Raw genomic sequence first — 27,660 nt, 5'->3', positions numbered from 1 at the left:
GCGAATGGAAGGGGGGGCTCTGTGGTGGGACGGTGACGGGGCTGGGGCAGGTGAGTCACTGAATGGAGGAGGAGAAGGAGGAGGAGAAGGAATCGCTCTGGGTATGGGGGCTGGGGTCGGTCGGTCGCTCGGTGAAAGGAGGGGGCGGGTTTCGCTGGGCTCGGGCCAGGCAGGTAGAGGAAGGCCAAGGGCCCGCTAACGGGCGAAGCTGCGCCAGGCTGTCCCTGCCGGAGCAGCGCGGAGCATCCGCCGGGCCGGGCCGGGCCGCACATGGGAAGCGCTGATTCACGGCCCCTCCCCCATCCCGCCACCGGCTCAGCCCGGGCTCGGCAGCGGCCCGGGGCTGCGTGTGAACCCGCTCCCCAAGCCCCGCCCCGCCCGAGCGGCCCCTTCCTCACCATCCTCCTTCCCCTGACTCTCCCCTGCGAGATCCTTCCCGGTCAGCAACGAGCGAGCGGCGGATGGTTCAGCGAGCGATAAGTCTGGGCTGCCGCGGAGACAGGAACTTCCGCCCTCTTCCCCAGGGAAGAGCAGCCGCTCCCAGATTCATCGATCGAAGGGCGGGATGAGAGGCTCCGGGGACAGCTAAGGCTCAGCCCCTGCGGCGTCTGAGCAATGTGCCGCCTACGCAGGCGGCGCCTGCGCAGTGCTCAGCTGGCTGGGCCGGCTGACCCCGCCCCCCGGCGTGGGTTAGAGTGAGACGCTAGTCGCCGGCCTGCAGCCGCGCGGTCTCGGAAGGCGCGCGCGGAGGGGGAGGGGAAGGAAGGCGGATCGCTCGCGCGCTCGCTGTCCGCGTGAGGGCGGCAGGCCGCAGGCGCCATGTCCCGGGCCCCAGGGTAGGCCGGTTACTGCCCCACCCCCCCGGCCGGCGCAGACACACACGCAATGGTTCATGCCAAAAGCTGCGCAGCGTCACTGCTCTGGCCTTTTCCCCCCGCCAATCAGCGGGGACCTGGCTGCTGCCCAGCCGGGAGCTCCGTCGGGCGCCGACAAACCAGCCAGGGGGAAGCTGACGGGACGGTCGGGAGCGCGCTTGGTTCCCGGGCCACAGCAGGGGGGCGGCAGTGAGTCTCCAAACTGGCACTTTTGGCTCGTGCCCCGGACGCTGGCAGCGGGCGGGAAAAATTCCGAGGCCCGGGTCCGCCTCCCTCTTAATTAGGCGTAGTTTTTTTTTTTTGGTTCTAAACGGGGGCAGTTCCCGTTCTTTTCCAAAAGCAGAGCTGAAGGTGTTTTGTTTTGTTTCCCCCCCCAGGTGCACTGTTCGGGGTGGAAAGTGCTCTCTCAGCTCCATAGGAGAAGCAGACATTTGCCTGCTGCATTTCAGCTCCGCAGGCTCCAGTGGGAGTGGGACATACCTTAGACGTAAAACAAATGTCATTGGTTGCCTTTGTAGCAGCGCTGCAGCTCACAGATAACACTGTCCAAAGCTGCATAGCCCGCATGCCTTCTGAATAAAGGCTCAGTCGCTGTCATATTCTCAGCTGTCTCCTCATGAAATCATGTCCATTTCTTATCTCTATTCTGTTAAAATTGTGGCAAAATTCCCCTACCTTTTGGCACAAAGCTTGCTTCCAGCAGAATTTTGGGACACTGATCTTGAAGTTGATTTAATTCTTCAATAACATCAGCAATGAGAGATGACTGATCAAGAGCGATTTCTCAGGCTTATAAAATCTTTTTTCTCATCGGTACTTGGAAGAACTCATGGCCCTCTGGCCAGGCCCCTGCCTTGGACCAGAGCCTGGTAAAGTATACCCCTTTTCTCCTGATGTTTACTTGGGCCCTGTGTGAGACAATAGTAAAAAGTCCCTGGCAGCTGTGAAGTTCATACATGTTTTGTAATAAACAATTTGTGCAGAGTACATACTATGCAAACTAAACCATGAAGCTGACATGTATTGCGTGCATACAAGAATGAACACAGTACTGTTCATATCTAATGAAACATAAGAGGGTGATACAGCCTTCACAATAACAATCTCTGGACTGAATTTATTCTCATCTCCCATGTCGAGTGTTTACTTTCCATACTCATATTTAACAGGTTCCCATTGTAGGGGATTCCCACCCCACTTCCAAACATTTAAAAATCATGAAGATCTAGTTAGGGTTTGTTTTTGTTTTTAAATTTACCTTATGATTTCTGAGCCTTTAGGGTACATGCAGGTCATATTTTCAGAATTTTCTCTGTCACCATAAGTTAAAATCTTTTTTTTTTAAATGGAAGCTCAGATTCTCACATAATCACTTAATTGCACAATATTGCATCCATCATCACAAAGGTGATTTACAGGACCTTCATTGCTGTACCTCTGAAGTTAAGTCTTATCCCAGGTGCAATTTCCCTAGCTGCTGCTAGGTGGCCATTATTGCCTACAAAAGCAGGTTTATTTAAACTATGATATTTGTTGTCTTTGTTTAAGGTATATGGGCACCTAGAATCAGTATCCTCCTTCAACAAATAATTTTTCCATCTTTCCTATCTTGTTTCCTGGTTATGTTTACTAAACCATTTTTTCTTTAGTTGTCAAGCAACAACCATCCAATCTACATCCTTTACGCCAGCAGCCACCTAAGGAAGAAGAGCAGATGGTCTAGTTTCAGAAACAAAGAGTGCTTTCATTGTTTATGAAACCCTTTTACTTATATAACATTGTAATGCAGTGTTTGACCTTTGCAAAAGATTAGAGGCAATAATGTTTGTTTTGTTCTTTAACTTTAAAAAAAATACTTGCTGATGTCCTGGTTACTTTTTAAAAATCTTTGGCTCTCACTGTTATGGCACATATGTGTTCCCTGTGAGGTACTCCCATCATTTATTATAGTGTATGACAGGTTGTCAGGATTTAGGACTCTGAAGAAAGAAAGAGGCAGGACTATTCTATTGACTCATGTTGGAAGCCGTACCAGGCAGGACACAGTAGCTCCAGTCCCAGGTATGAGAGGGATTGTATCACCTTTAAGGAGGCAGAAGGAACTAGATGCAGGAAAAAAGCCTAAGAACAAGCATGCTTAGGAAGAAGTTTTGTCATTCCAGTTAACTATAAAAGCAAACCGCAGACTAGGGGTAAGTTCTCTACGCTATCACAGTGTGTCTGTGTATATAGTGTGGGGGACTCTTCGTAGCCACACAAAGTTTTACAAAATACAACATTTGTCACAAAATTACACAAGCACTTTATTTCAAACTATTTTACAGCCTGAATATTTTGCTTTCCATGAAATAACGGTGCCTGTATCAGACAGACAATCCAAAATTTCTGAGTTCAACATGAAAAATGATCTGGGGAAAAGTTTTAGTTTGGAATTCAAAAATATTGATGTTTGTGTTGAAAATACAGCAATTTTTGTCATTTTACCAATCTTGTAAAAGTTGAAAGAATTAAAAACAATGAAGACATCCAGATTTTGTAATATAGTCTAATACTGCACACCCACTAGTTCCCTTGTTCTTCATTGTCACATGTCTGTTGTACTCTGAGAAAATTCACTGGGGCTCTTTGCACTTTCTATCCCCAGGACATGAGGAAAGTGTGAGAATAAACAAAAGCTTTCCCCCTCTACAGGCATTGTCCACAGTGTGTTCTAGCTTAGACAGAAAACATATCTAGTACTGGAGCTATTATACATGCATCAAATAATTCAGGTCTTAGTTATTATTTTTATTGAACTCTACATTTAAACACCGCCAAACAAACATCTCTAAAACAGGTTCAAGCTTTTGCTCATGAAAGTCTTAGATTTGTGTGCACACAGATCAGATAGCCTTCTAACTATCCAATGGGCATACACAGAGTTTTTACGTTTTGGAATAGCAATTTTTGTGGGCAAACCATATTGCAGATTATGAATAAAATATTCAGGGCAAAACCACATAGAGAAGTTAAAAGTTGAAAAAGATTAGTTAGGTTATCCATTCCATCTCCTTACTGAATACAGGACTGCTACCTCCACTAATGTTTTGCCTAAGCTAGTTTTGAATGTCACACGTGAAGGTGCTTCCACCACTTTCTAATCTATTAAAAGAATGCTATCTGTTTAATGTATCAGATGTTTATAATATTTAGTTTCTATTAAAACCTTTGATTTCTTAATTGAAGGGTTTTTCAGCTGCAAACTGATCACTGCACTCCAGATGTTTCACAACACAGATAGTTCAAAACTGTAAACAGGTGTTGAGGAAGGATGGTTTTATGAGTAAGGCACTAGATGAGGATTCAATTGCCACCTCTCCCACAGATTTCCTGTGTGACTTCAGGCAAGTTATTTTATCTCTGTATCTCAGTTTCTCAGTTGTAAAATTGGGATAATGCTTTTTTTCTCTTATCCTGTGTCTTAGTCTGTAAATTCCTTGAGGCATGGTGTATCTGTTTCCTACCTGCAGCACCTTACACAATGGGGCCTTGATTTCAGTTTGGCAGTCTAGGTACTACTGCAATACAAATAATAAACAATGGAGTTATACTAGAAATGGGCTTTGTTCTTCCATTGTACTTGCTACCACTTTTCTATTCAGACATTTCATGTTTCTATCTTTACTTTTATTTTCTTTCTAGTTTGAACATTGCAGGTAACCATACTTTTCCCCAGAACTGATTAATGACTTTAGGTATTGCTTGTCAATGGGATGGCTTTCAGATTTGCTATCAGTAAAAATTAGACGACCCCGGAGAAGAAACCATTACTTTTTTTTTTAATATAGAGATAAGGGAGGTCAATAAGGGAGCCAACAAAAGAAGGCAGGGATAAGGAGAAAGGGTAGAGTGTTAACAATGATGTTAGAATAATATTTCAGTTTTGTCTTCATTTCTGTAGAGGAAAGATTGGTTTCTTTTCTGGATGGCTTGTTAATTTTATGCCAAATTTATGATTGACTGAAAACTAACACTGCTGTAGGTGCATTAGTTAACACATCTTAAAATATAGATTAGTTTGTCTATGAAGGTTTAATAACATTTACATCCACAGTTGAGAAATAACTGCTTGGATGAATGTATTTGGCTCAATGATATAATCACTCTGTATATGGGACTCTCATTCAATGGTGGCTCTGCATCTGGAAGAGCTTTGGCCATCCCTGATTTATGGCATCTTTTTGAAATTCCAAATTCTGTACCAGACCTTTTTTGGTGCTGGCAGAAATTAACTAAAACAATCTCATAGTGATGGACATTGCATAATTAGTAATTGTGTCACCTGTGGATTATTTACATAATAATCACATACATTCTTTTATTTTTAACAGTTTTTAAAAATGTTTTTGTGTGAACACTGTTTGCACAAGATGCCTCACTGAAGACCCTAAAGACACAGCACAAACAGAACATCAGTACAAGGTCCTTCACAATGCCTCATCAATATGCCTTAAACCTATCCTAAAGGGAACCTCCTGAGGTACATCTTCATGCCCATTTAATCCTGGGTCTCTCTGCTGAGGCTGTGAAGTAGAGCTAATAATGGAGATGGTTTGTGATTTGCACCCCTGTTTATTGAGAACTAGACTGAGACCATCAACTGTTGTGTTTTTTTAAATTAATATGAGTGTTTGATCCTCTCTCCACATCTCAAAAATGACTCCGAGAAGGCTTATATAGTATTCATAAATCAAGCAAGCTGGCAAGTGACAAATACAAATACTGTATTTTTTAAAAAAGATTAAACAAGCATATGGCTGCCACAGTGCCGGTCACTTAAATCCACCTCTTCTTCAATGTGCCACAGACATTTCAAAGCTCACATTGGCCTGATCAGCCAGTCGTATTCACAGGAATGAAACCAATCAATGAGGTCATGGTCATCTTCGAACTTGAAGGGCAAACAACACTCAAATCAATAATAATTATATTCTATCAACCCTAGATTATAATCAAGATGGCAAATTTATTTATTTTAACATTTGAAGTTTTTTCTCCTCTACATAACTTGATACTATAGTTACTGATGTAAAGTTTTACACAGTTCTGATGACAATAAGCCTAACCTGTTTTGTTTTTTTAAAGATTTGTGATTAATAACATTGCATTTGATATGGAATAATTTCCTGTACTCAAAATTGTTTCATCTTCATTGAAAATGGCTGTAAACATTTTGATAAGTGGGCTGAAAAGCTTTCAAGATTTACTTGTTTCAGTAAGTGCTTCTGTAGCGTTTGCTGTAATGCTGTTTTGTAATAACTTCCTACAGCAATAAATGACTCCCAACAGATCTCCCTGCACCTCCTAGAGTAATAAAACAATAGGCAGATACTTCCTCTCTTTCGACAAAAGTACATTAGTTCTACAAAATGCTATACTATGCCAAGACTCTCCTCTATATTCATCTCTGTATTGAAAACATTATTTCCTGTGTTTAGGAAGCACATGAATGGCAGTAAACCTTTAAAGTCCAAACTTTAAGAATGATAAATTAAAAATAAAGTTACATAACTGAAGATCTTTTGGAAGTTTTTGGAACGTAACAGTTTTATTAGACTATGACTTTAGAATTAGAAGAGCTTGTTTGTTATAGATGAGTAGAAAAAAGTCAAACATAAATAAATTAGCAATAAGTCCATCAATGAAAATGCTCATTTCTAGGCAACCTGTGGCCCAGTTAGCATGGGGGCATGCAAGGGTGAAATACACCCACTTATACTCCTGTGCAAGCTACTCACATAACAGATAGCAGCACAGAAGGAAAGCTGACTCCATGGAGCCATTATGTCCTCCACTCTCAAAGGTAGGCTAGAAGAGGCAACCTAACAGAGCAGGGACTGGGTGGAGCTTTGACTAAGGCCTCTACATCAGTAATTAAATTTAGAATGCAAAACATCTACACGTAAACACTTATGTCAGCAAAAATTTTGTTGCTCGGGTGTGAAAAAAACACCTCAGAACAACATAGGTTTTGCCGGCACAAGTGCTCATGTGGACAGCGCTATGTCAGTGGGAGAGGCTCTCCCGCTGACATAGCTACCACCGCTTGTTAAGCTGGTTTTATTATGTCAGCGGGAGAGCTCTCTCCCGTCTGCATAACATGGATACACAAGTGCTTATGCCAGCAAAATTTACGTCGCTCAGGGGTGTGTGTTTTTCACATTCCTGAGCAACAAAAGTTTTGCCAGCATAAATGCTAGTATAGACAAGGCCTAATTCATCCAACGCTCCAGCTAGCATAGCTGCTTCAGGTATAAACCCAGCAGTAGGGGAAGAGAGAACTAGAGGCAGAGACAAATTTTAGGAACAAGACATACTCAGAGAGTCACAATCTTTCTCCTGGATTTCTCCTGAGACAGTGCTAATATATACTGCCCATTACTCTGGGCTCCTGACAACACAGCAGTTGAGTTCTTTGTAGGTAGGCCTGTAAAAACATGGGTGAAGCCAATTTATAGGTACTGTATTTCTACACTGTATCCTAATGCTTTGATTACTAAAAATCCAATATGTTCATTACTGATACACTTAAATAAACCTGACACTCTAATTTTAAATATAAAATAAGAAAGTAATAGAGATGAACAAAGAAAAACAAGGTAGCTGATCAGATAACAAACAGGACACCAAAGCAAAATGGAAGCATTTTACACTTTGTGTAAGGGACCAGGGCATAGGCAGTCTGGCCTAGTGGTCATAGCAGGGCTGGTGTCCACAAATGAAGGACAGTCACTAGGCAGTACGATCAGAGTAATTGTTAGAGCTGGGATTGAGAGGAAAAAAAGTCAGGATCAGGGTCAGGCTAGGATCAGAGACTGGAGATCAGAGGTAGTCAGGAAGCAAGAGTCAGGCTCAGAGTCAGATTGGGATCAGAAGCCAAAGATCAGAAAGCAAAGTGAGGTCTGGAATTGCAGCAAGCCAGAAGTACCTTAGGTATTGCTCTAGTAATTGATTCATCCTCTCTGTCTGCCCATCTCTCTGGGTGAGGTACACAGAGGTAGTAAAAGCACAAACATCCAGTAATCAGAGCATTTCATACCAAAAGCATGAGACAAACTATGGGCCTCCATCCGAGGTGATATGGTTTGAAAGCTCATGAAGAAAAATAACATGCACCAACAGGAGTTGAACCGTTGTTTAAGCAGAGGGCTGGTGGTCACAGGGGATGGCTCGCATATGGGGCCACCAGAAGAAATGGAAAGCTGTGTGGAAAGTCTTAAGGTGGCCAAAATGGCCTGCCAGTGGAGTGTCATGGCAGAGGTGAAGCACTTCTAGCTGGGGACAGTGCAGTGGAACATATATGTACCCTTTGAGGTATGTGATCCTGTCCTGTGTGGAGCATTGATTTTGGGTCTGTGTCTCATTTGTTTGGTCTGTTCCATCAACACGTAGGCCAACAGATTGCCTTGCAAAGCTGATTGGATTAGATCAATCAGGTCTTGATGCATTGCATCATTAAGGAAATTATGAGGTTTTAGGAGACAGGGTGGTTCTTGGTTAAGCTCATTGCCTTCTTGGCACTATTGCCCCTTTCAGGATAAGGCATCGGCTTTCCTGTTTCTGAATCCCTGGAGATAAGTGATGATGAAATTGAACTGAGCGAAGAATAATGCCCACTTGAGCATTCTTTGAGCTGTCTTTGGTTCCAGGCTTCAGCCTTATACAGATATTCAGGTTCTTCTGATAAGAAAAGACTTGCATTGGGTCTCGGGCTCCCTCAAAGTGGTGGTACCACTCTTCAAAGGCTAATTTAATCAGGAGCAGTTCTTTATCTAATATTTCATAATTCTGTTACACAGGGGTGAGTTTTGGAGAGTGGTATGCACAGGATTACAGCACTTGCTGTGGTGAATGTCCCTGAGAGAGTATGGCCCCACCGGAAGCATTGGCTACTACTATGAATGCCTGGGCTGGATGTACTAGAACAGGAGCTGTGGTGAAAGTGGTCTTGGGCTGTCTGAAGGCATGGTGGGTTTCCATAAATTTGATGGACTTTTTTAGGAAGTTTGATTTGGGGTTTTTTTGCCCTGAGAAGCCTGGAATGAACCGTTCATCAAAATTTGCAAAGCCCAGGAAGTGCTGTAACTTCCGGGAACTGCCCAGCCATGGATGATCATCACTTTCTGGGGGTCCATCTTAACACCCTCTCGAGAAAGAATAAAAGTAAAAAATTCTGTAGAGGATTGGTCAAAGGCACATTTTTGCAGTTTCATGTTCAGGCTGTACTTCCCATTCTTTCCAGGGTGGAAAAAGTGTGGTAACAATGTTGCTCAGGGTTCACGGAAAACGTAAGTATGTCACTGAGATAAATGAGTACATTCTTGTCCAGGATGTCTCTAAATATGTAATTCATGAAGTATTAAAAGGTGTGGGAACATTGATCAGAGTGAATGGCATTACTAAATATTTGAAGTGCCCACAGTGAGTTTGAAACGCCATTCATCTCCTAGCCCCAATGCACACTAAATTGTAAGCCCCCTGGAGGTCCAGTTTGGTGAAAATTCTGGCAGGCCACAACTCTGAGATCAAGGGCAGGGGATACCAGTTTTGGATCATCACCTGGTTTAAGGCCCAATTGTAAGCCTGGCTTGCAATAAGTAACTTGCCTCATTTCTTAGTGGGCATGATTGGGAAGATGAATGGAAGGTTAAATTGTAAATAGGGGCTTAACAAGCAGTATGCTGGAGTCAGGATGTCTGTGCTATTTAAGATAAGCAGGAACACCCTGATACTAGGGACAACACCCCGATTCTAGGGACAATGGACAAGATAAGCATGGAATGTAAAGATCAGGTTCTACATGGACAGAGCATGCTGCACAGGGATTGGTTCCTACAAAGTAACCAATCCAATCAAAAACGTGGTGCAAATGTAATATGTAAATGTATATAAAGGAAGAGGTTTTCTCTGTAACTTTGGCTGCACGGTACACCCTATACCCACCCTCTATGTTTGAGTCTGATCAGCTCAGTGTAGCTGTACTATAAGCTAAATAAAGGAACCCGAGTGATGAAATCTGGAGCCAAACTGATTTTTTGGATCCCAGAGAACTGGATGAAGTGTTCTTCCAGAACTGGACATGTTCTGGATAAGCTGAGTGGAAAAGGTCTCAGAGGGAGTCAGGGATCAGAGATAGTTACCAGGCTGGATTCGAAAGGCAAGAGTCAGGGTCAGTGTCGGACTGAGATCGGAGGCTGGAGATCAGAGGTAGTTACTGAGTTCAGTGGCCTGTGTGAAATGATCTGATGGTCTGAGACAGTGAGACAAGCATCCACATCACAAAAGCCACTGCTCTAACAGTAGTTTTACGAACTACTAACAGTTTTAACTAAGAGTTAAAAAGTATTGTTGTACTTAACTGTTATACGGTTTATAGTAACAATGTATAATGTACATCTGCATAGCAGTAACTTATACTTTAAAACTGAGTTAATAAAAAATACCTAATTAATATAATGTACCTGCAGAAATTCAGCAAAAAAATCAAATGATTTTTCAACATACGGGAAGCCGTGCAGCAATCACTATGATATTTTAATAGCCTAGAACACTTTAGGTGACTCATAGTAATATTTTCTTATATATATCTTTGCACATGGCATAATCAGGATAATCAGGATAATTTCAGAACATAAATACGTCTGTTTTCTAAAAACATCTTTGTATGACATATGGCTATGCCTATGTACATAAATTGCTTTTAAATATCCTATTGTCAAATGGAAATCAGATCCCAGCACAGAGAAAGAGAAGGAATACAGCCATGCTAATTCTGAGTCATAAATACAGAAAAAATATTGATTGAGAGCTGAAGCAAACTATAATGCAATATTTGTCAAACAACAATGTTAATATACAAATGATACACTTGTATTTTTTTTTATTTTGCAATAGCATATATATAAGCATTAATATACAGTATTTTAATTAAGTACAACACAGCGTGAACAAATGTCTATCCTAAGATGCACATACACTATCCAGTGAAAAAGAGATACATATTGCATGTTATGTTTCTAGTTCAATATAAGCAATATATGGTGCTTGAGCCATGGAAAGCACTGTTATGCAGGGGTTAAAATAAGAACAAATGGGAGATAGGAGCAGTTCGTGCTTCTTTCCCTAGTTAGGGGAAGCAGCACTCCTCCACAGCTCCCAGTCCTCTTCAGCTGGTATGCTGAGAGCTCTCCATTTCTATTTCATTCTCCTTTAATCACTGCTCCTATGTATTGCATTTCTGAAAACCTGTGGAGATTTTGGGTGCAATCCTGGCCCCATTGAAATCAATGGCAAAACTCCACTGATGTCAATGAGGCCATGATTTCACATTTTATGAATAGCCTAGCATGATGCCTAGATTCGTGAGCTCATAAAGAGGGGAGGAAGAAGGCAAGCTATTGTGCCTGAATGTGATGTAGATTGAACTAAGCTGAGAATGCCATCCTGGAGTAGATCTTTGAGAAAAGGGCAAAGTATTGAATCTGGAAAGATAAAATAGCCATTCTTATAGGCAGGGCACAGGTACTTCCAGGCAACCACAGAAGAGCAGTTGGCCTTGAGCGAGTAGGAACTGGCATACTGCTAACAGCATATAAGCATACAGTTACCAACCTTTAACTTTTGTAACATATATTTCATGACTCATAATAGCACAGCTTCCACACTAAAAGCTACACAAGTACATGAAAATAATCCATTTATCTTTCATTTCTAAAATAAAGAACATACTGTTTAACCTGAAACTATTATTTGGATTTGAAATTATTAATATTATTAATGCTGACTATGTGCCTCAGCAGACTAGGACTCTGATTTTAGGGAGAAAGAACACAGGTGAAGTCTGCCAACCTAGCACTGTCACAGGACATTGTGTGTGTGTATATAAAATCATATGTTCTTCTTGTAACTAATATGTAATATACGACATTGAGCTTTGACAGATCCTGCTGTTATGTTTTGTTTTCCAATCTTTGGTGCACCCTCCCTTGCATTACTTCATATTAGACAACCAGTGACACAAAAACAAGTTATAAAAATGTACTTTTAAAATACTTTAATAAAATTAAACTTCTGAAGAAAATAAAGCTATTGTGCTAAGGTCCATGGCTGTATGCCAATGCCACTTGCTGTGCATACTTATGAATGAAGTGTGTGACAATCTAGTAACCTAATGATGGTACAAGCCTGAGATATGGAGGATTTGGTTCATTCACAGACTTCGGCTCCTTGTTTCTGAATCCTGTGGAGAAAGAACTCTCAGACTCTGAAAAATGAAGTACCTTTTAGGTCGCTACTAGGAGTGACAATGACATTCTCCTTGGCTGAAGGGTAATAGGACCTTTTTTGAAATGAAGAAAGGGAGTGAATAAAGAAGAAGATATCTAAGGCTCTCAACCATTTTTGCTCTGGCACCCACAAAATAGCCCATTACCCATCATATCCCACAATCCTTTGTGGACAGAAATATCAATCATAGTTGTTAGGGAAGGCCTTTTGGTTTGGTTTGACCCTTCTGATTGGATTAGATTCAAGACTAATTTAATCTTAATCAACCATTGTTTCTGACCACCTAGATCTTCTAGTACAACCTAATATTAAGAGCCTGATTCTCTTCAAGTCAGTGGTAAGACTCTCTTTGACTTCAGTGGTGCATAATCAGATCCTTTGTGCCTAGAACAGAGTTGGCTTTATAAGGAGCAAAGTGCCCTCCATCCCTGCCTGAAAGAATACTTTTTTGGGGGAGGGAGGCAGGGGTTGTGGGTGTTGGACTTTGTCAAAATAAGATTGAGATAACTGAAGTACTGAAGACTTAAATCAATTGGATATTCTTACAATATATTCAGGATTAGTCATTCAGACCAAACAGGTGTTCTAAGAGGCCAGGTTTATTTTTGGCCACGTGAACAATCTGTATTTTGAAGCTGATAAATTCCCTTGTCCATTAATGGTTGTTTTTTGTTGATGTTGTTGTTGGTGGGCTTTTTGTTTTGTTTTGTTTTAAATGTAGAAAGAGAATTTCATTCTAAGCATCTATGTTGAACATTGGTCATATCTGATAACATTTGCATTAACAGGATTAAGGTCTAGAGCAAAATTTACAACAGCTCCAATAACCATTTTTAGTCTGCCTTTAAAATTGTTTAAAAGTGACCCGCAAAAGGTCTTGAAAGAAAGAAAACACTACAGTTTTGTATTAAATGTTCCAAATAGCAAGAGAAACATTGACTCCACAAATGACCCTAAACTTTTTTTCACTGTTTTGCAGGCCCCCATAGTGACAACAGCCAGTATGTGTTCCACTGTGACACTCAGCATGCACTTTGCTATATTTTTGAATTTTTTTAAAAAAATTATTAACTTACCTATATAAAACACTTTGAGAATCTAAGATTAAAGATAATAGATAAATGCAGTTTTAAAGAGTATACTACATTTTAAAAGATGCTATTTGTAGCAATCAATATGTATAGTACTGTGAATAACAATAATCATAACATGTTTACATATATTGCATGAGGAAGTACTATTGCATTTGCTGTACCACTTATAGCAGAAAAATAGTTAAAGACACAAATATAAAAAATTTGGCTTGGATATTCATAATCCCCTAAAAAACAATATCTCTGTAAGTAAATATTTGGAGGTCTTGTGTACACTAATGAATCATGAACTGATGTCTGAACAGCTAGCATCAACCTATGTGCTAGATCCCATCTTTTTAGAATTTGATGAGAACCCATGAAGCTCCAAAGAAAAGGAACAACTATCATTATTTTAGGTCTTTTTCACACTAGTATAAATGGTCATACTCTTAACAAGCACATAGTCTTGGTAATTTTTTTTTATTATTATGTGTCAGATAGGAGTACTTTTGACATTTGTGTTGAATTATTTTTCTATTGTAATTGGCACAAATTTACTAAAACCATGTCTCAGTAAACACTCAGCAAATAGGATGTAACGTATCTTGAGACTGGTGATTCAGACATTAGTTCATGGTTCAGAAACACTAGAAGAGACTGTACTCAGCCATAGAACTGAAAGAATTTGTTATAGCAGTCCGCAAGGTTGAAGCTGTAATGATGTAATCATGTTTGTAATTCATCAGGCTGCTGATGAAGCCCATTTCCTTACTACATAGACATTCTTTGCATACTGAGCTAATGGGTAGAAAAGTAGCAAAGTATTGCCTTTTTAACTGCTTATCACTATCTTATAAATATTCTACCAGTATATACATATGTGTAGTTCAGACAATCAGTGGTTCACAATGTTTTTCCTGTTACTGCCAAAAGTCCTTGCTTTGAAAGATGGTAATACATTCACAACACCGAATAATCAAATTGGCCTTATTCTGTGAAACCTACATGAAGTACATGCACATTTTTTAAAGAGAGAAGACTTCCAGGATGATGTAACATTTAAGAAGGCACATCATTCTGGTTCAAAAGGTAGTAATTTATATTTGTATAGCATCTCTCAACCAAATATCTAGAGGTGCGTGGTATAGAAGTAGTATATTTGTGGACAGTCAACTGCTGTTTCATATCTGGATAAAGGTGCTCTGGTATTTGGAGATATCAAAACTTTTCAGAAAGTGATTTGGCCCATTTCTTACCACATATTCAGCTTTTAATTAGGATCAACTCTAAGGTACAATTACTGTACAGGAAAAAAATATTCATCTGAGTAAATTTTAGTCTTGGAAAGTCTAATAGTCATCATTCAACTTTTTGTGGTGTTTACCGACTTCCTGAAAGATTTTGCTATGTTGACTTTAACAGCTTTCTTCTCATGCAATTCAGTGTTTTTACAGGACACATTTTATTTTGGCACTGCCACCCACTTCACAAATGCTCCAAGCCTGTCAGCCTTGGAAGCAAAAATCTGAACCTGTCTTGAGAACAGCAAGACAGCTTCTGTCAATGTAATGTTCTTCCCCTTCAAATGTTTTGACAGATCACTAAGAGCAGACAGTGCATCATACATGATGCCTAAATTATGAACAAATTCCACTGATGTAAGGATATTTTTTAATCCAGTGTATTTGGCTCAATCCTTGTCTTCTCAAAGTCCTGCCAATGGAAGATTCAAAGAAATGCCTGCATGGCTTTAAATGAATTCCAGACAGCTTTCATAGATCCCGTACTTGAAACTACCCAGTGAATATCCAAAATATTTGCAACAGCTTTTAGCGTATCAACACATTGTTAACATATTTGCACAGCTATTATTGGTTCTTGGAAGAAGTATACTAAATAAAATACAGCTTTTTCCAGGAAATACATAACTTATTAATCTAATTCCCAACAGCTACTGTGTCATCAAACAATAATGCTGCCAAATGAAGAAGGACCAGTATATCTTCAGGAAATAGGCCCCATCACCAGATGCATTGCACACCATGGTGAAGACAGCATATGAACAAAATGTAATCCATTTTTGGGAAGATTCCACAGTAGAATATGTAATTCACAAAAAAATTAATACTCTTCATGTGTATAACACCTTTCATCTGATATCTCGAAATAATTTATAAAGGCATTATTATATCCATTTTGCAGACTGGAAAATAGGCACATATAGGTTAGGACTAAGAGTTTCAAATGTGACTAGTGATTTTGGGAAGCCTCAAGTTTTGATTGCCCAACCTGAGGCACCTTAAAGGGCTTGGTTTTCAGAAAGCACTGAGCACCTGTCTCAAGTTGGGCACCCAAAATGTAATAGTCATTTTTAAAAAATACTGAGCAAATCACTTAGGCAATACACATCAGGTCATTGTAATACATGTAGGTCTCCTTGCTCCAATTTCTCTGCTTTAACTACTAGCCTTCATTAACTGTTAGCTTTATATAATCCTCAGCAGATATTTGTTAGTTAAATGAGTTTCAGGAGAAAAGTGGTCCTAAGGACTCTCCTGTCAGCACTAATGCAAACAGTTCAGATTACTTGTTTACATAGGGCCTTATGCAAAGCCCATGGAAGTTAATGGGAGTATGACCTCAATACTGCTTACTTATCAATACTTACTAGTAGTTTTGCCTCAATTTCTCTTTTTTCCCGTGGCTTTTTATGGAAGTCATATCCATACATCCTTCTTACGCAAATCAGACTAATAATATACTTTCCCAAGATATAGTCATCTTGTATGTCAAACTTGGATTTCTTGGGAGTTTTGCCATTGACTTCAATGGAACCAGGATCACCCATAGTTCTTCCTTTATCATAACACCTCTGGTCTGTATTTGTCAAAGAGAGATTAAATGAAAGCTCAGAATATCAAATAAATTTTTCAAATGAAACTGTGTTTTGTTATCTCAACAAAGGCTTATTATACTACAGTGTCCACCTCATGTGTTCCGTTGATCCATTTAGGTGCTGTGTGTCAACAGCCAATGACAAATCTCTGAAGCTATGTTTACACAGCATTTTGGACTGAACAGGAACGAACCTCCCAGCTCAGGTTCATAGACTTAAAATAATTGTATAGACAGCACTTTGAAATTGCAGCTCAGGCTGGAGCTCAGGCTCTGAAGCTGAGGCATTGGGGTAGGCTTCAGAGCTTCAACTTCAAAGTGCTGTTTATACAGCTATTTTGAGAACACTAGCACCAGCCCCCTAGCTTGAGTCTGTTGACCTGGACTGGGAGGCTGGTTCCTGGTCAGTCCAAAATACAGTACAGACATATGAATATTCTTTTATTTCCTGGCCCCAGACAGCAAAGATCAGAAACTCAACTGCTTTAAAAAAATCAGACAAAATATCATCACTGGGTAAATGCATCAGTGTTTGTAAAAAAAGAGCCAAGAACATCGTACCATTGTGTACCTGCAGTATGCAAGCATGTGTGGTAGCTTGATAGCAGTACTTTTTATTTCTCAGATTCAGGAGTGATTTCACTCTCTAATAAACTTTTTAGTTTGTTTTTTAGGGGCAGGATTTTTTTGAACATTATTTGATATTAGATTTACAGCAAAACTAGATGACAGTTTGGCCATTTTTTCTTACCTTTCTGATTAGAAATAAAATCATAGCACTATCAACTTTCTAATAGTATGAGGCAGATGGGAGAAATTAATAAAATACTCCTGGGCAGGAGAAAGGTCGCAATTTAAGTACCATCACTGTAAGTAAGCATCACTTTTAAAGCATCACTGTTTTGCCGTTTTTTAAAATCAGCCAGTAACGGTTGAAATATACAAACTATGGTTGCCTGTGTGCTTTTTCTATGTTTCTACTACTTTAAGAAACACATCTTTCCACAGGCTAAATGTGAGGTTAGGCTAAGGTCTGGAGGACCTGCCTTAGACATTCACAAGCACTCTTGATTCTAAATCCAACGTTTGTTCTCTCAGATGGTCATTTATATGCCCCAAACAGATGTTTGGGTATTGAGTGACCAAATGAACAGCCACATGTGGTGTTTTGGTATTAGAAAACAGCGCTATGAAAATTTAACTTCGGGCCAGATTTTCATGTATACTAAGGACTTTTTACACTGTTTTATACCCACTTTAAGATCCTTTTACTCTGCTAGAAGAATATAAAGACATCTTAGTATATAAATCTAAGTATTCCTTAGTTACATTTATTTACAGTCTAAAAATTTTAAAAGTTAGTATAATCATAGAATCATAGAAATGTAGGGCTGGAAAGAACCTCAACAGGTCACCTAGTCTTTCTCTCCATTCTGAGGTAGGACCAGGTAAACCTAGAGTATCGCTGACAGGTGTTTGTCCAACTTATTCTTAAAACCATGAATGATGTGGATTGTGCAGCCTCCTTTGGAAGCCTATTCCAGAACTTTATAGTTAGAAAGTTTTTCCTAATATCTAACCGAAATCTTCCTTGCTGCAGATTAAGCCAATTACTTCTTGTCCTACCTTTAGTGGACATGGAGAACAACTTATCTCTGTCTCCTTCTTAACAGCCCTTAACATATTTGACAACTATTATCAGGTCCCTCCTTAGTCTTCTTTTCTCAAGACTAAACATACCCCGTTTTTATACTTTTCTCATAGGTTATGGTTTCTAAACTTTTATCTTGTTTGTTGCTGTCATCTAGATTCTTTCTAGCTTTCCCACATCTTTCTTAAAGTGTGACACACAAAACTGAACACAGTATTCCAGCTGAGGCCTCACCAATGCCAGCTAGAGAGAAACAATTACCTCCTGTATCTGACATACAAGACTCCTGCTAATATGCCCCAGAATGATATTTGCCATTTTTGCAACTGCATCACATTGTTGGCTCATATTCAATTTGTGACCAATATGATCCTAGATCTTTTTCTGCAGTACTACTGCCTAGCCAATTATTTCCCATTTTGTATGTGTGCATTGGATTTTTCCTCCCTATGTGTAATACTTTGCACTTGTCTTTACTGAATTTCATCATGTAGATTTCAGACCAATTATCAAGATTCTTTTGCTGCCTCTCCCAATTTGTGTCATCCACAAATTTTATAAACATACTTTCCACTTCATCTACCCCTTTAAAGTGTTTCTATTCAGAAATGTGTAATTTGTGGCATTTTATTTGATTTGGATCCTGATTGTGTATAATGATTTGCTGGGATGCTGTTGAATAGGATGAATTTTTGGAAACTGATAAAAATCACAATTGTTAAAATGCATATTAGTTATCCCAGCAAAGCAGAGCATAAAGTATTCAGTACATAAATTAGGGTGATTCCTAGAGAATAAGTATTTATACTTTTGTTACATTTTCTAAGCTTACTTCAATTGTCAGATTTTTTTATTTAACACTGGAATGCTGTTTTTCTCCTCTCTCCACTCTTTCCAAGATTTGCATGCATTAAAGAGATGTGTCCATTCATGTGGGGAAGAGATGTGTTAATAAATCAAAGAAAAACATACTTAATATGCAGAAAATGGATTCCACACTTTCAGTGTTAAAGAAAGCAAACATACCAAATATATACATATTTTTTATGAATAGGGCCATTTATTTAGGACTCCACAGTGGGCAAACTATGTAAAATTAAAAAACATAAATTCTAGATTAAGTCCAACCTTTACCAATATTACTTGATATTTGACAGCCTATGTTAAATGGAAAGTACTGTAGAATTTACAGCACCAATTTGAATACACACTGTAAGCAGCCCTCATTCAAAATATGTCATGCAGTTCCTTTGGTATTTGGCTAACCCCCAGATACATGGCAGCTTCTAGAATTTTTATACATCAGATAATGAAAGTAGTGTGTGATGATTTTAAATCCCAGAGGCTATCTGCATCTATGAGAACTACATTTGGAAAACGGCTAAATTTTAGTACGCCTCACAACAATAATAGTGTATAACAAAATGGCTAAAAACAGCAAAATCTTTGGAGAACATTATGCTCTACAACTTGTAACCTAACCAATAATTTACATGAAAGCCTATTTTAATTACTTTAGAACCTTTCTAATTATCACTAGTGACAGGAAATTATTGTAAATTACTCAATTTTACTAATTAGCAACTAAGTGAATAAACTATAATAGAGAAAGGTTAAATATGACCACATCATTAAATGTGCTTTGTTCACTAATTTTGCCAGTCATACTTCAGCATTAACTATAATACATCATATTGTTCTAGTAAATATTTATAGTAAGTTTTATAAACAAAATGAAGTTTCAATAATATGGCAACTCACTACAACGGCTTCTATTAAATCTTCTGAGACATGGAGAGATGTACCCAATTTGTTGTGTAAATCAGTGTTTGAACTAGTGAAGTGCATATTAGCAAGTTTCTATTGCATACATAATATACAATCCATTAAAAAACTATTTGACATACTAAATAGATAATAAAGAACACAAATGTAACACAGATAATAGTAAATGTTAATACATATGATAAAATGTGTGATAAAAGTAGGTCTAAAGATCTCTTATGTTACATGAAATCAAGACAACTCAATTTAACAACATTTTCTTTTTTTGCTAGTAGTTTTCCTCCCATGTGAGTCAAACCAGTTATGAAGGGGTTTACAAATCTAACATTAAGCCAGAGAAAAGCATGGGGCAGTACCTATTGGGGAGGCCCCACCCTTCATCAACTTCATCTGCATGTTCCAGATGGAGGGACAGTTTAAAAGGACACTGACAGGCCAGGGGAAGGTGTGGGGAGTAGTATAGCCTGCACCAGGAGTGGAAACTGTTCCCTGGAGCTGTGGGAAGAGTGACCAAAGCACAGGAGTTGGTGCTCCAGAAGCAGTGGTACAGATCACCTTTTGGAGTTAGAGGAAGCCAAGGGAGGCCCTGAAGAATGGGATGCTATCTCCCTGACAGACTAAACTGCCACTACTAAGACTGTGACCATGCCCAAATGGAGGAGCTCCAGCCTGGTAGGAAGCGACCAAGGGGACAGTGTGACATGGAATGGGTTGACAAGTGGTCTGGACACTGCAACCCCCTTTTTTACGGCCCTGGATTGGGACCCAGTCCCCCTACCTTTGCTCCCCCTCACCACTGCTGTGATAGTCCCCAGGGGAGAACAAGGGACATACGAGAGGGTCTAAGATCTGCTGTGTATGACCTGGCAGAGCCCCTCCAGAGTAGAGAGACTGAAAGAAACTGTGAGGCCATGGCTTGACCACTAGGCCAGCTGGCTTCAGGACTGACCTGCTACACCAGGTCAAGCAAACTAGACAGATTTCCAGTTCTCAGCAGAACATCTGAGTTTGCTCTTTTGAACACCACCCCTTATCCATGTAAATACATATATACATTTAAGCTATATTATTATAAGGCGACTCATTTTGGAAACTGTTAGTATTACTCCTTGATCAATCAATGTAGAAGGGTCTAAATTATAAAGCAGGTACATGATGCAGTATGAAAGTGATTATGAGAAAACTTATTTTTTTAATTGATGTTTGAGTTAGGCATGTCAGGCATGTCAGAGCATCAGTCATTGCCACCTATTTCATGCTAGTTGAGTATCACTGCATTGATGTCATAACTGTTCATAGCTGTCTTACTGTTGTTTTCTGTTCCCCACATCTGTCTATTGCCTCTCATCTTAAACTTAGACTGCAAACTCTGTTGCAGTTGCAGAGCTAGAACGAACATGTGCACATGAGCAGGGGAATCACAGCCCTAGCTTGTAGTGTAGCTGTAGCCTTACATTGGGTCCTGGGCTACATTCTGTGTATCCACTGTGTTTACCCCACATATATAATGGTGTGGCACCTGCGATTCGTCTCTTCAAGGGTTTATGACCAGTAGTGAATAGAATGACCAGACAGCCTTCTTAAAACCAAAGTCTTGTTTAATTGTAACAGTAGGAGTAAAGCATGACATAAGAGAAAAAGGATTTCAAAACAACAATCTATACTCATGTCTATCGAACCTAGCATCCTACCATACTGTAATGGTGGACCAGGCAGGCCTAAGGTCTTCAGATACACCAGTTGGACCTGGGTGTCAGACTGAACAGCGTCTCAGAAACAACTGCCTCTCCTCTAAAGAGAATATCTTGTTATTAAGTTCCTTTGTCTTCTAAGTTCCTAGGCTTTTTGGTCCTGCTGTCCAAAACCAGTTTGGTGGGCTCAGCAGGAGTTGAGTCAGTCTCCTCAGAGACAATGGTTCTCTGATTGTCCTGTAACAGCCCTCAGGTGCTCACTGAGGGATGTCTTTTCTCAAGACCCTACTTCCCCTTTCTGCTTTTTTCCCAACAACATTGTTGATTTAACCCGATATAGTCATTGAATAAACATCCCAATAACTAGGTCAACTTACAGTATTAATAAATTATTACACAGCAGCTCCATGTTCTTCACAAGGTCTTCTGGGTAGTCACCTACAACCAGTACATCCTATCATTGTTATATGCTTATACAGTGCCTAGCCCAGTGGAGCCCTGACATTCTAGCTTCTACTACAATACAAATAATAATAAAATAATAATATATGGCAGAGTTATTACGTTTTAAGTTGGTATATAACAAAGAAAGAACTTGTAGAACTTGGTACACTCTATGCAGTTCATCTAGGTTCCAACCCAACTCCCATTTGATATTCTGGACTTCACTGGGAATTGGATCAGTCTTCTTGTTTCAACTAGTTGTAATGAATGTTGAAAAATCTGTAGCAACTCAAAGACATGGAGAGATGAAAGCAGTATAATGAAGAAGAAGATGGGAGTATAAATGGCATAACAACTAGGCTATAGGCTGGATTGTGAAATGAAAGATCAGATACTGAGGCTCGCTAAAAACAAGGGATAGGCAAGGAAAATATCTCAAATCTTTTTAAGAGACAAGTAAACTCATGGGGCCAAATGCTGTGCTGAAGTCAATGGGACTGCATGCGATGAGAACAAGCATAGTGTTTGGGCCAATGTATATGGTTTGTATATGCATGGGTCAGTAGATATGTCCAACATATTCAAAGATATTTCAATAAGGGCCCTTATCTCAGAAAGGTTATTGTTTGCCATACCACTCTAAAAATGTTTTTCACATTTAGTCACTATGTTCATAATGACTGACATCAATACTGTAGACAGGAAAAATCCACACTGGAAAGAGAAGACTAATATTTTTGCAGCTGTAGCAGAAGAAATGAAGATAGTGAGCACCAGCAACTTCACCTGACTTCAACTGGAGTTGCGTGTACTCTGCATTCTGAAAATCAGGCTGTAAGTTTATTCTCCTGGCTAAAGTAAAATAGAAGACCAGTAAAAATGTGACCTTCCACTTCCATCTTAAGAGTTATGTTCAAGGCCTTGCTCTGAATTTTTAAATTCACTTTGGTGCCCTGTCAACAATGGAGATTTGAATGTGTTTAGAAGTGAGGTTCAATCTTTAAGCCACTTTTAACATACTTTGGCTGACCAGTGTGAATGAGATCAAACTACTTTAAAATAATGCTTAAAAACTGTTCTTTAGTCTAGAATGTAGCCAGATTCTATGGAGGTTTTAGTCTCAGGTAGAAAAAGATTTCCTAGTTTTATGGTTCTCCCTCAACCTGATTTCCCCTGGCTTAAAGCAAAGTACTTTTAATGCTCCTTTAAAGTGGTTTGGCCCCTTTCACTGGACAGCAAAAGTATATAAGAAGCTGTTTTAATGGAAACATTTTACACAATGTATTAAAATGTTTCAGTTAACTTAGCGAAGGACCCAGTATAGATAAGACCTGCATAAGAATGTAGGATGTCCCTATTGAATCACCCTAAACTTAGGTGCTAAAACTCTTCATTGAGAAGAAAGGTGGCTCTTTCTGGCAGACGGATCTTGTTGGCGCCAACCAGGATATAAGATGATTTGAAGGGTCTCTCTAAGACAGAAAACACTAGGGGGTAGGGCCAGAGGGGTCCTAGGAATAGCCTACCTTAGAGAGAATGCTTAGGTTTAATATCATGTTGGTGGTTTTTTTTAAGTTAAAAATATCAAACTCAGGAAGGGGCTAAGTTTATGTGTACCCTGTTCAGAGAAAGATACTAATGGCACCTTCTTACAGGATCTCTGTTGTAAACTATTCTTTAAAAAGAACATAGGAATTGCCATACCAGTGTAGATCAAGTGTCTGTTTAGTCCAATATCCTGTCCCTGAGAGTTGCCAATACCAAATGCTTCAGAAAAAAAGTTAAATACAAGTGTATAAAAATATTTCTTTATCCATTTTAAATTTGTTGGCTTTTATATTTGTTGGATGAAAACTTGTTCTTTCATTGTGAGAAAGAGCAAACAGGATCACCTGACTGATCTTCTCTATATCATTATTTTATATGAACGTACGTTGGACATAGTTTTATCTGGTAAATTAGCATATAATATTTTGATTAATTATAATTTATAATTTTGTATTACCTATAGATTTGTAATTTCCAAATTTCACAGAACATTCCCTCATTTCTGCCTACGTAACCAACTACGATGTGTTTTATAGAACAGGTATTAATGTGAATAGTTCAATGCAATTTATGAAAATCTGCATGTGATTTATCCTTAGGATAAAGAACTTTAGATAAGGAAAATACATTTATTTGAAATAAAGAAAAGTAGTTTTCATCCTCAATGCTGGTTCTTCTGTCAAAAAAAAATAATAATAAATAAAATAATAAATAATAAAAACATTTAAAATAATAAAATAAATAAATAAATTTAAAAAAATAAAATAAAATAAATCAGTCTGTTAAATGTAACACATTCCCCAACAGCAACAGGTCACAAATATCATGCACAAAATAAATAGCTTATTTTACCAGTGCCTCTCATTGGGCTACTTGATTCTCACTATGCACTGTCAAATGGCCAGGCATGCTCCACCTTTGTGTGAGTCTGATAATCATATACATTCTCTCGCTATTTGAAAATGATCATGCTGTGTTTGATTATGAAGCACAGAGGAGACAGAACAGGCAAAACTGTTGACAGCACACATCATGGATAAAACAGCACAATCCAGTGCCGTAACCAGGCATTTTAGTGCCTGGGCTGAGCAAGCATATTTGTGCCCCAGGTTTTTTCATCATTTTTCTACCCCCTTTTTCTTCCCTTGTGGCTTTGCACCCTGGGTGGCTGCCCCACTTGCCCCACCCTGGTTACAGCTCTGAACACAGCAAGTGAGTGACAAAGACATCTGAAGTCTTCATTTAGTATGTGTGATGGGGTATTGATTCCACCCCTCACCTGAAAGGGTTAAGGTAGCTGGAAAAGTGCTAATTAACCTGATAGGCTGCAGGGGGCGGGATTAGGTTGGATAGGCAAGCCCTAACAGAAGATGCAGCCCCAACACTGCCGGGCAGGAACAGGTTGAGCTGCCCTAAAACTAGGAAGCTGAGAAGAGAAGGGGCTGACTTGTGAGATGGCTCCCTGGAAAGGGACAAGGTAGGAGTGTGGGAAGGAGGAATTGATAGGAGTTGAATGGCATAAACTAGTCTCACAGTGTTTAGGATCACTTGTATGAAGTTATTGAGCCCCAAGCACTGTGGAAATGGAACAACTTATCCCCAAATGTGGGGCCTGGGGATGGGAAGGGAATGCCTAGGACTAGTGCACTGCCCTCAATGGACAAGTCAAAAAGCAGTCAATGGACTGCTTGCCAATAGCTGATGGAAGACTTGATGGTTGTTACTATTTGTGAGCTGAGAACTGCTAAAGGCCTCTCCCCCGGGAGGGGAGGAGTCACTGGACCCAGAACACAACTGATTTCAGGGGACAAAGAATGAAAAAAGGAGTGGGTATGGGGGTCACAGGATCAAACGAAGGGAACCAGAATGGGAGCTGGTTGTTAAAAGCTGGAGCCTGAATGTCTTCTCCTGTGAAGCTTATGCCTTTTCTTTTACAAGTCTTGTTGTCTCATGGAGGGCTATGTAAAATATTGCTGGGTACTGGCGGAATTGTTGCTGCTCCCCATAATAGTGTCTTTTAACTACTGGGGTGTTAATCCCTCTGTATTGTAAAGTAGCTGTAGAGTCTTTAAACTAAGGTAATGTCTCATCTATCTTATTAGAGAACAAAGATCACCCATCAAATAATAAGTCTTTTATAGTTGGCTGTATAGCAGGAGCAATGCCAGAATTCTGCAGCCAGCACACCTGCCTCGTGGTTATAGCAGAGGCTATAAGCCAACTCAAGCCAGGGGAAGGCCCTATGGGTACTGCTAGACAAATGTGTCTGGCTTTGATGTACTGGGCCTGCAAACACCTGAGTGGAATACATGTCTGCAACCACTTGAAGAACAGCACAGTCTGCACATTTTCCATCTCCCACGTTGAGTCTCCACCAACCAAAATAGGAGGAGTTACAAAGTCAGCACTGCAAAGCTTACATTATACTACTGCTCCATCACTGAGTCATAATTTTACTCTTACGTAGTACATTTGGAGATTTTTAATTTATTTTTAGTATTCAAGATAGTGACTGTCTGACGGCACTGTACACACTTCCAGACCCCTTCTGGACCCTGATCTTAAAGGAGAAAAGTTAGCCTATAACACCACTTCATATTATGAATTAAACAAATAGCACAAATATATTAAAATTATTGTCCCTTTAAGGACATTCTTCTGCATAGTGCTGTTTTGTGCCATTTGTAGTGTATTATGAGGCATTGAAAACATCAAGGCACTGAAGTGTTTTACAGGCATAACTGAATGAAAGTAATTCAGCCAAATATAATAGCTGAATTATAAGTTAGAATGTTCTGAGACATGCGACCAATCTTTAGCTGGTCTAGATCAGCACAACTCCATTAATATCCCAGTTTACAACAGCTGAGGATATGGCCTGTGATGCTGTCAAGCACATTAATTTTTAGTGGAGAATTATATTGACAGACTTCAAGACTGTGCTAATTACCAGAGACCCATTTTAACAATTTCGGTTTAAAAGAGTACCAGAAAGATGTATAGAGGAGTGAGGGAGGGTGATTGAATATCTCACCATAACACTTATTTTTTACTGTCAAATAAATGACCTTTTGAGTTGGATTACTCATTTGTGCTTTTATGGAATATAATAATGAATCTGCTACTAGTGTAGGCAAGAAAAAACTCCATGGCAAACAGGAACTTTAGGTGAGACAAAGCTGATTTAGGTATTCTAGCTAGATTTAATCTTCAGTATTACTGATGAATGGATTCCATGAAATGTCTCTATTACAATTTGAAACTGGAACTTCATTTTACAAGTTAAAGAATGAATCACAAAAGTAGTATTACCGTGGTTTCTCATATTTAATGGTATATCACTACAAGTGTGGAGTTCATAATTAAACATGATTCAGAATACAGAAAACTCTTAGACTAATGCTATGTAACATGGAAGCAAATGGAAATAGTCACCAATTCTATATTTTATTGGTAATCTTCAATTCTATGCATACATTCGTTTACTGAGGTCTACTTAAATGGTCAATTTTCAAAAAGTAGTAGCCTGTTAAACATTTCACAGCTACAGCAGCAATTACTTTTCAAAATGTTTTTTGCTGTCAAGTGATTATACAATGCCTTTATTCTCCAAATGAGCTTCAGTACAGAAAAAGCATCAGACATAATTAAATGATTAATGATTAAATGTTAACTCTTAAAATGGGATTCTGAGAGCCACTTATGGAATTTGGATGCCCCATTCTCCTTAGTTTTAAATAAAATTAGACTCCATCAGCTTTGAAAAATCTCAGCCTAAGAATTTTTATTAAGTAGTGTCCTCTGGACAGCTTTGGAAAAAAATCATTTTTGGATAGTTTATACAGTTCTCAAGACAATCAAAATGTGTTATGTTGAAAAAAAGTTACTCAGGCAATCCTCTGAAAAGCTTTCATTAAGCCAAATTAAAGTATTAGACTGTCAATATTACAGAAGTTTAAGGGAACACAGAGACCATCTACAGCTTTAGCTCTGCATTGCCATGACAGTAGGACTGATGGATTCTGTTTACCTAAAGGAAGGGAACTGAAGTATCAGTTATTTTTCCAGTTCTATTAGGGACCACCTGGGTTTTTTCCCTGCTGAACAGGAAAACTCAAAGACCAACAATGACCTGGGTAGTTGGTTCATAGAAATGTAGGGCTGGAAGGGACCTCAAGAGGTCCTAGAGGCTATGTGTACAATGCAGCGCTAATTCGAATTAGCTTAATTTGACTTTCAGCAGCCGATTTATAGAAATCACAGCAGATTGTACACACTATGCTGTTTGCGCTGGTCTCTTGCGTTCACACTAGCCAGCCTTAATTTGAATTAGAAAGCAGTGCAATGTGGGTAACTATCCCACAGTGCAA

The 27,660-nt window shown here is 39.3% G+C and overlaps 1 protein-coding gene and 1 long non-coding RNA gene across 4 annotated transcripts in view; one reads left to right on the top strand and one right to left on the bottom strand.

The window, feature by feature from the left end:
* PSMA1 (proteasome 20S subunit alpha 1) overlaps nt 1-27,660 on the bottom strand; it is a 505,652-nt gene that overhangs the window by 15,471 nt on the left and 462,521 nt on the right. The window contains exon 1 of one of the 2 annotated variants that reach the window (XM_067540725.1): nt 399-534. The exons of the other annotated variant lie outside the window; for it this stretch is intronic. Within the exon in view, the coding sequence (XP_067396826.1) occupies nt 399-401 (3 nt within the window). The 5' untranslated portion in view covers nt 402-534. Of the gene's footprint in view, nt 1-398; nt 535-27,660 lie in introns of those variants that run through there. 2 annotated transcript variants of the gene reach the window in all.
* LOC137148139 (uncharacterized) lies at nt 71-2,686 on the top strand. 2 transcript variants are annotated; one of them, XR_010918452.1, is made up of 3 exons: nt 71-101; nt 1,253-1,744; nt 2,525-2,686. It is a non-coding gene; the product is annotated as an uncharacterized lncRNA (long non-coding RNA). The 2 variants fall into 2 exon arrangements; XR_010918451.1 differs by lacking the exon at nt 71-101 and adding an exon at nt 707-836.

The sequence above is a fragment of the Emydura macquarii genome, unplaced genomic scaffold (genome assembly GCF_026122565.2).
Source record: "Emydura macquarii macquarii isolate MOO-44397 ecotype Brisbane River unplaced genomic scaffold, CSIRO-AGI_Emac_v2 contig_587, whole genome shotgun sequence".
Taxonomy (NCBI): domain Eukaryota; kingdom Metazoa; phylum Chordata; order Testudines; family Chelidae; genus Emydura; species Emydura macquarii.
This window is presented reverse-complemented; position numbering and strand designations above follow the sequence as displayed.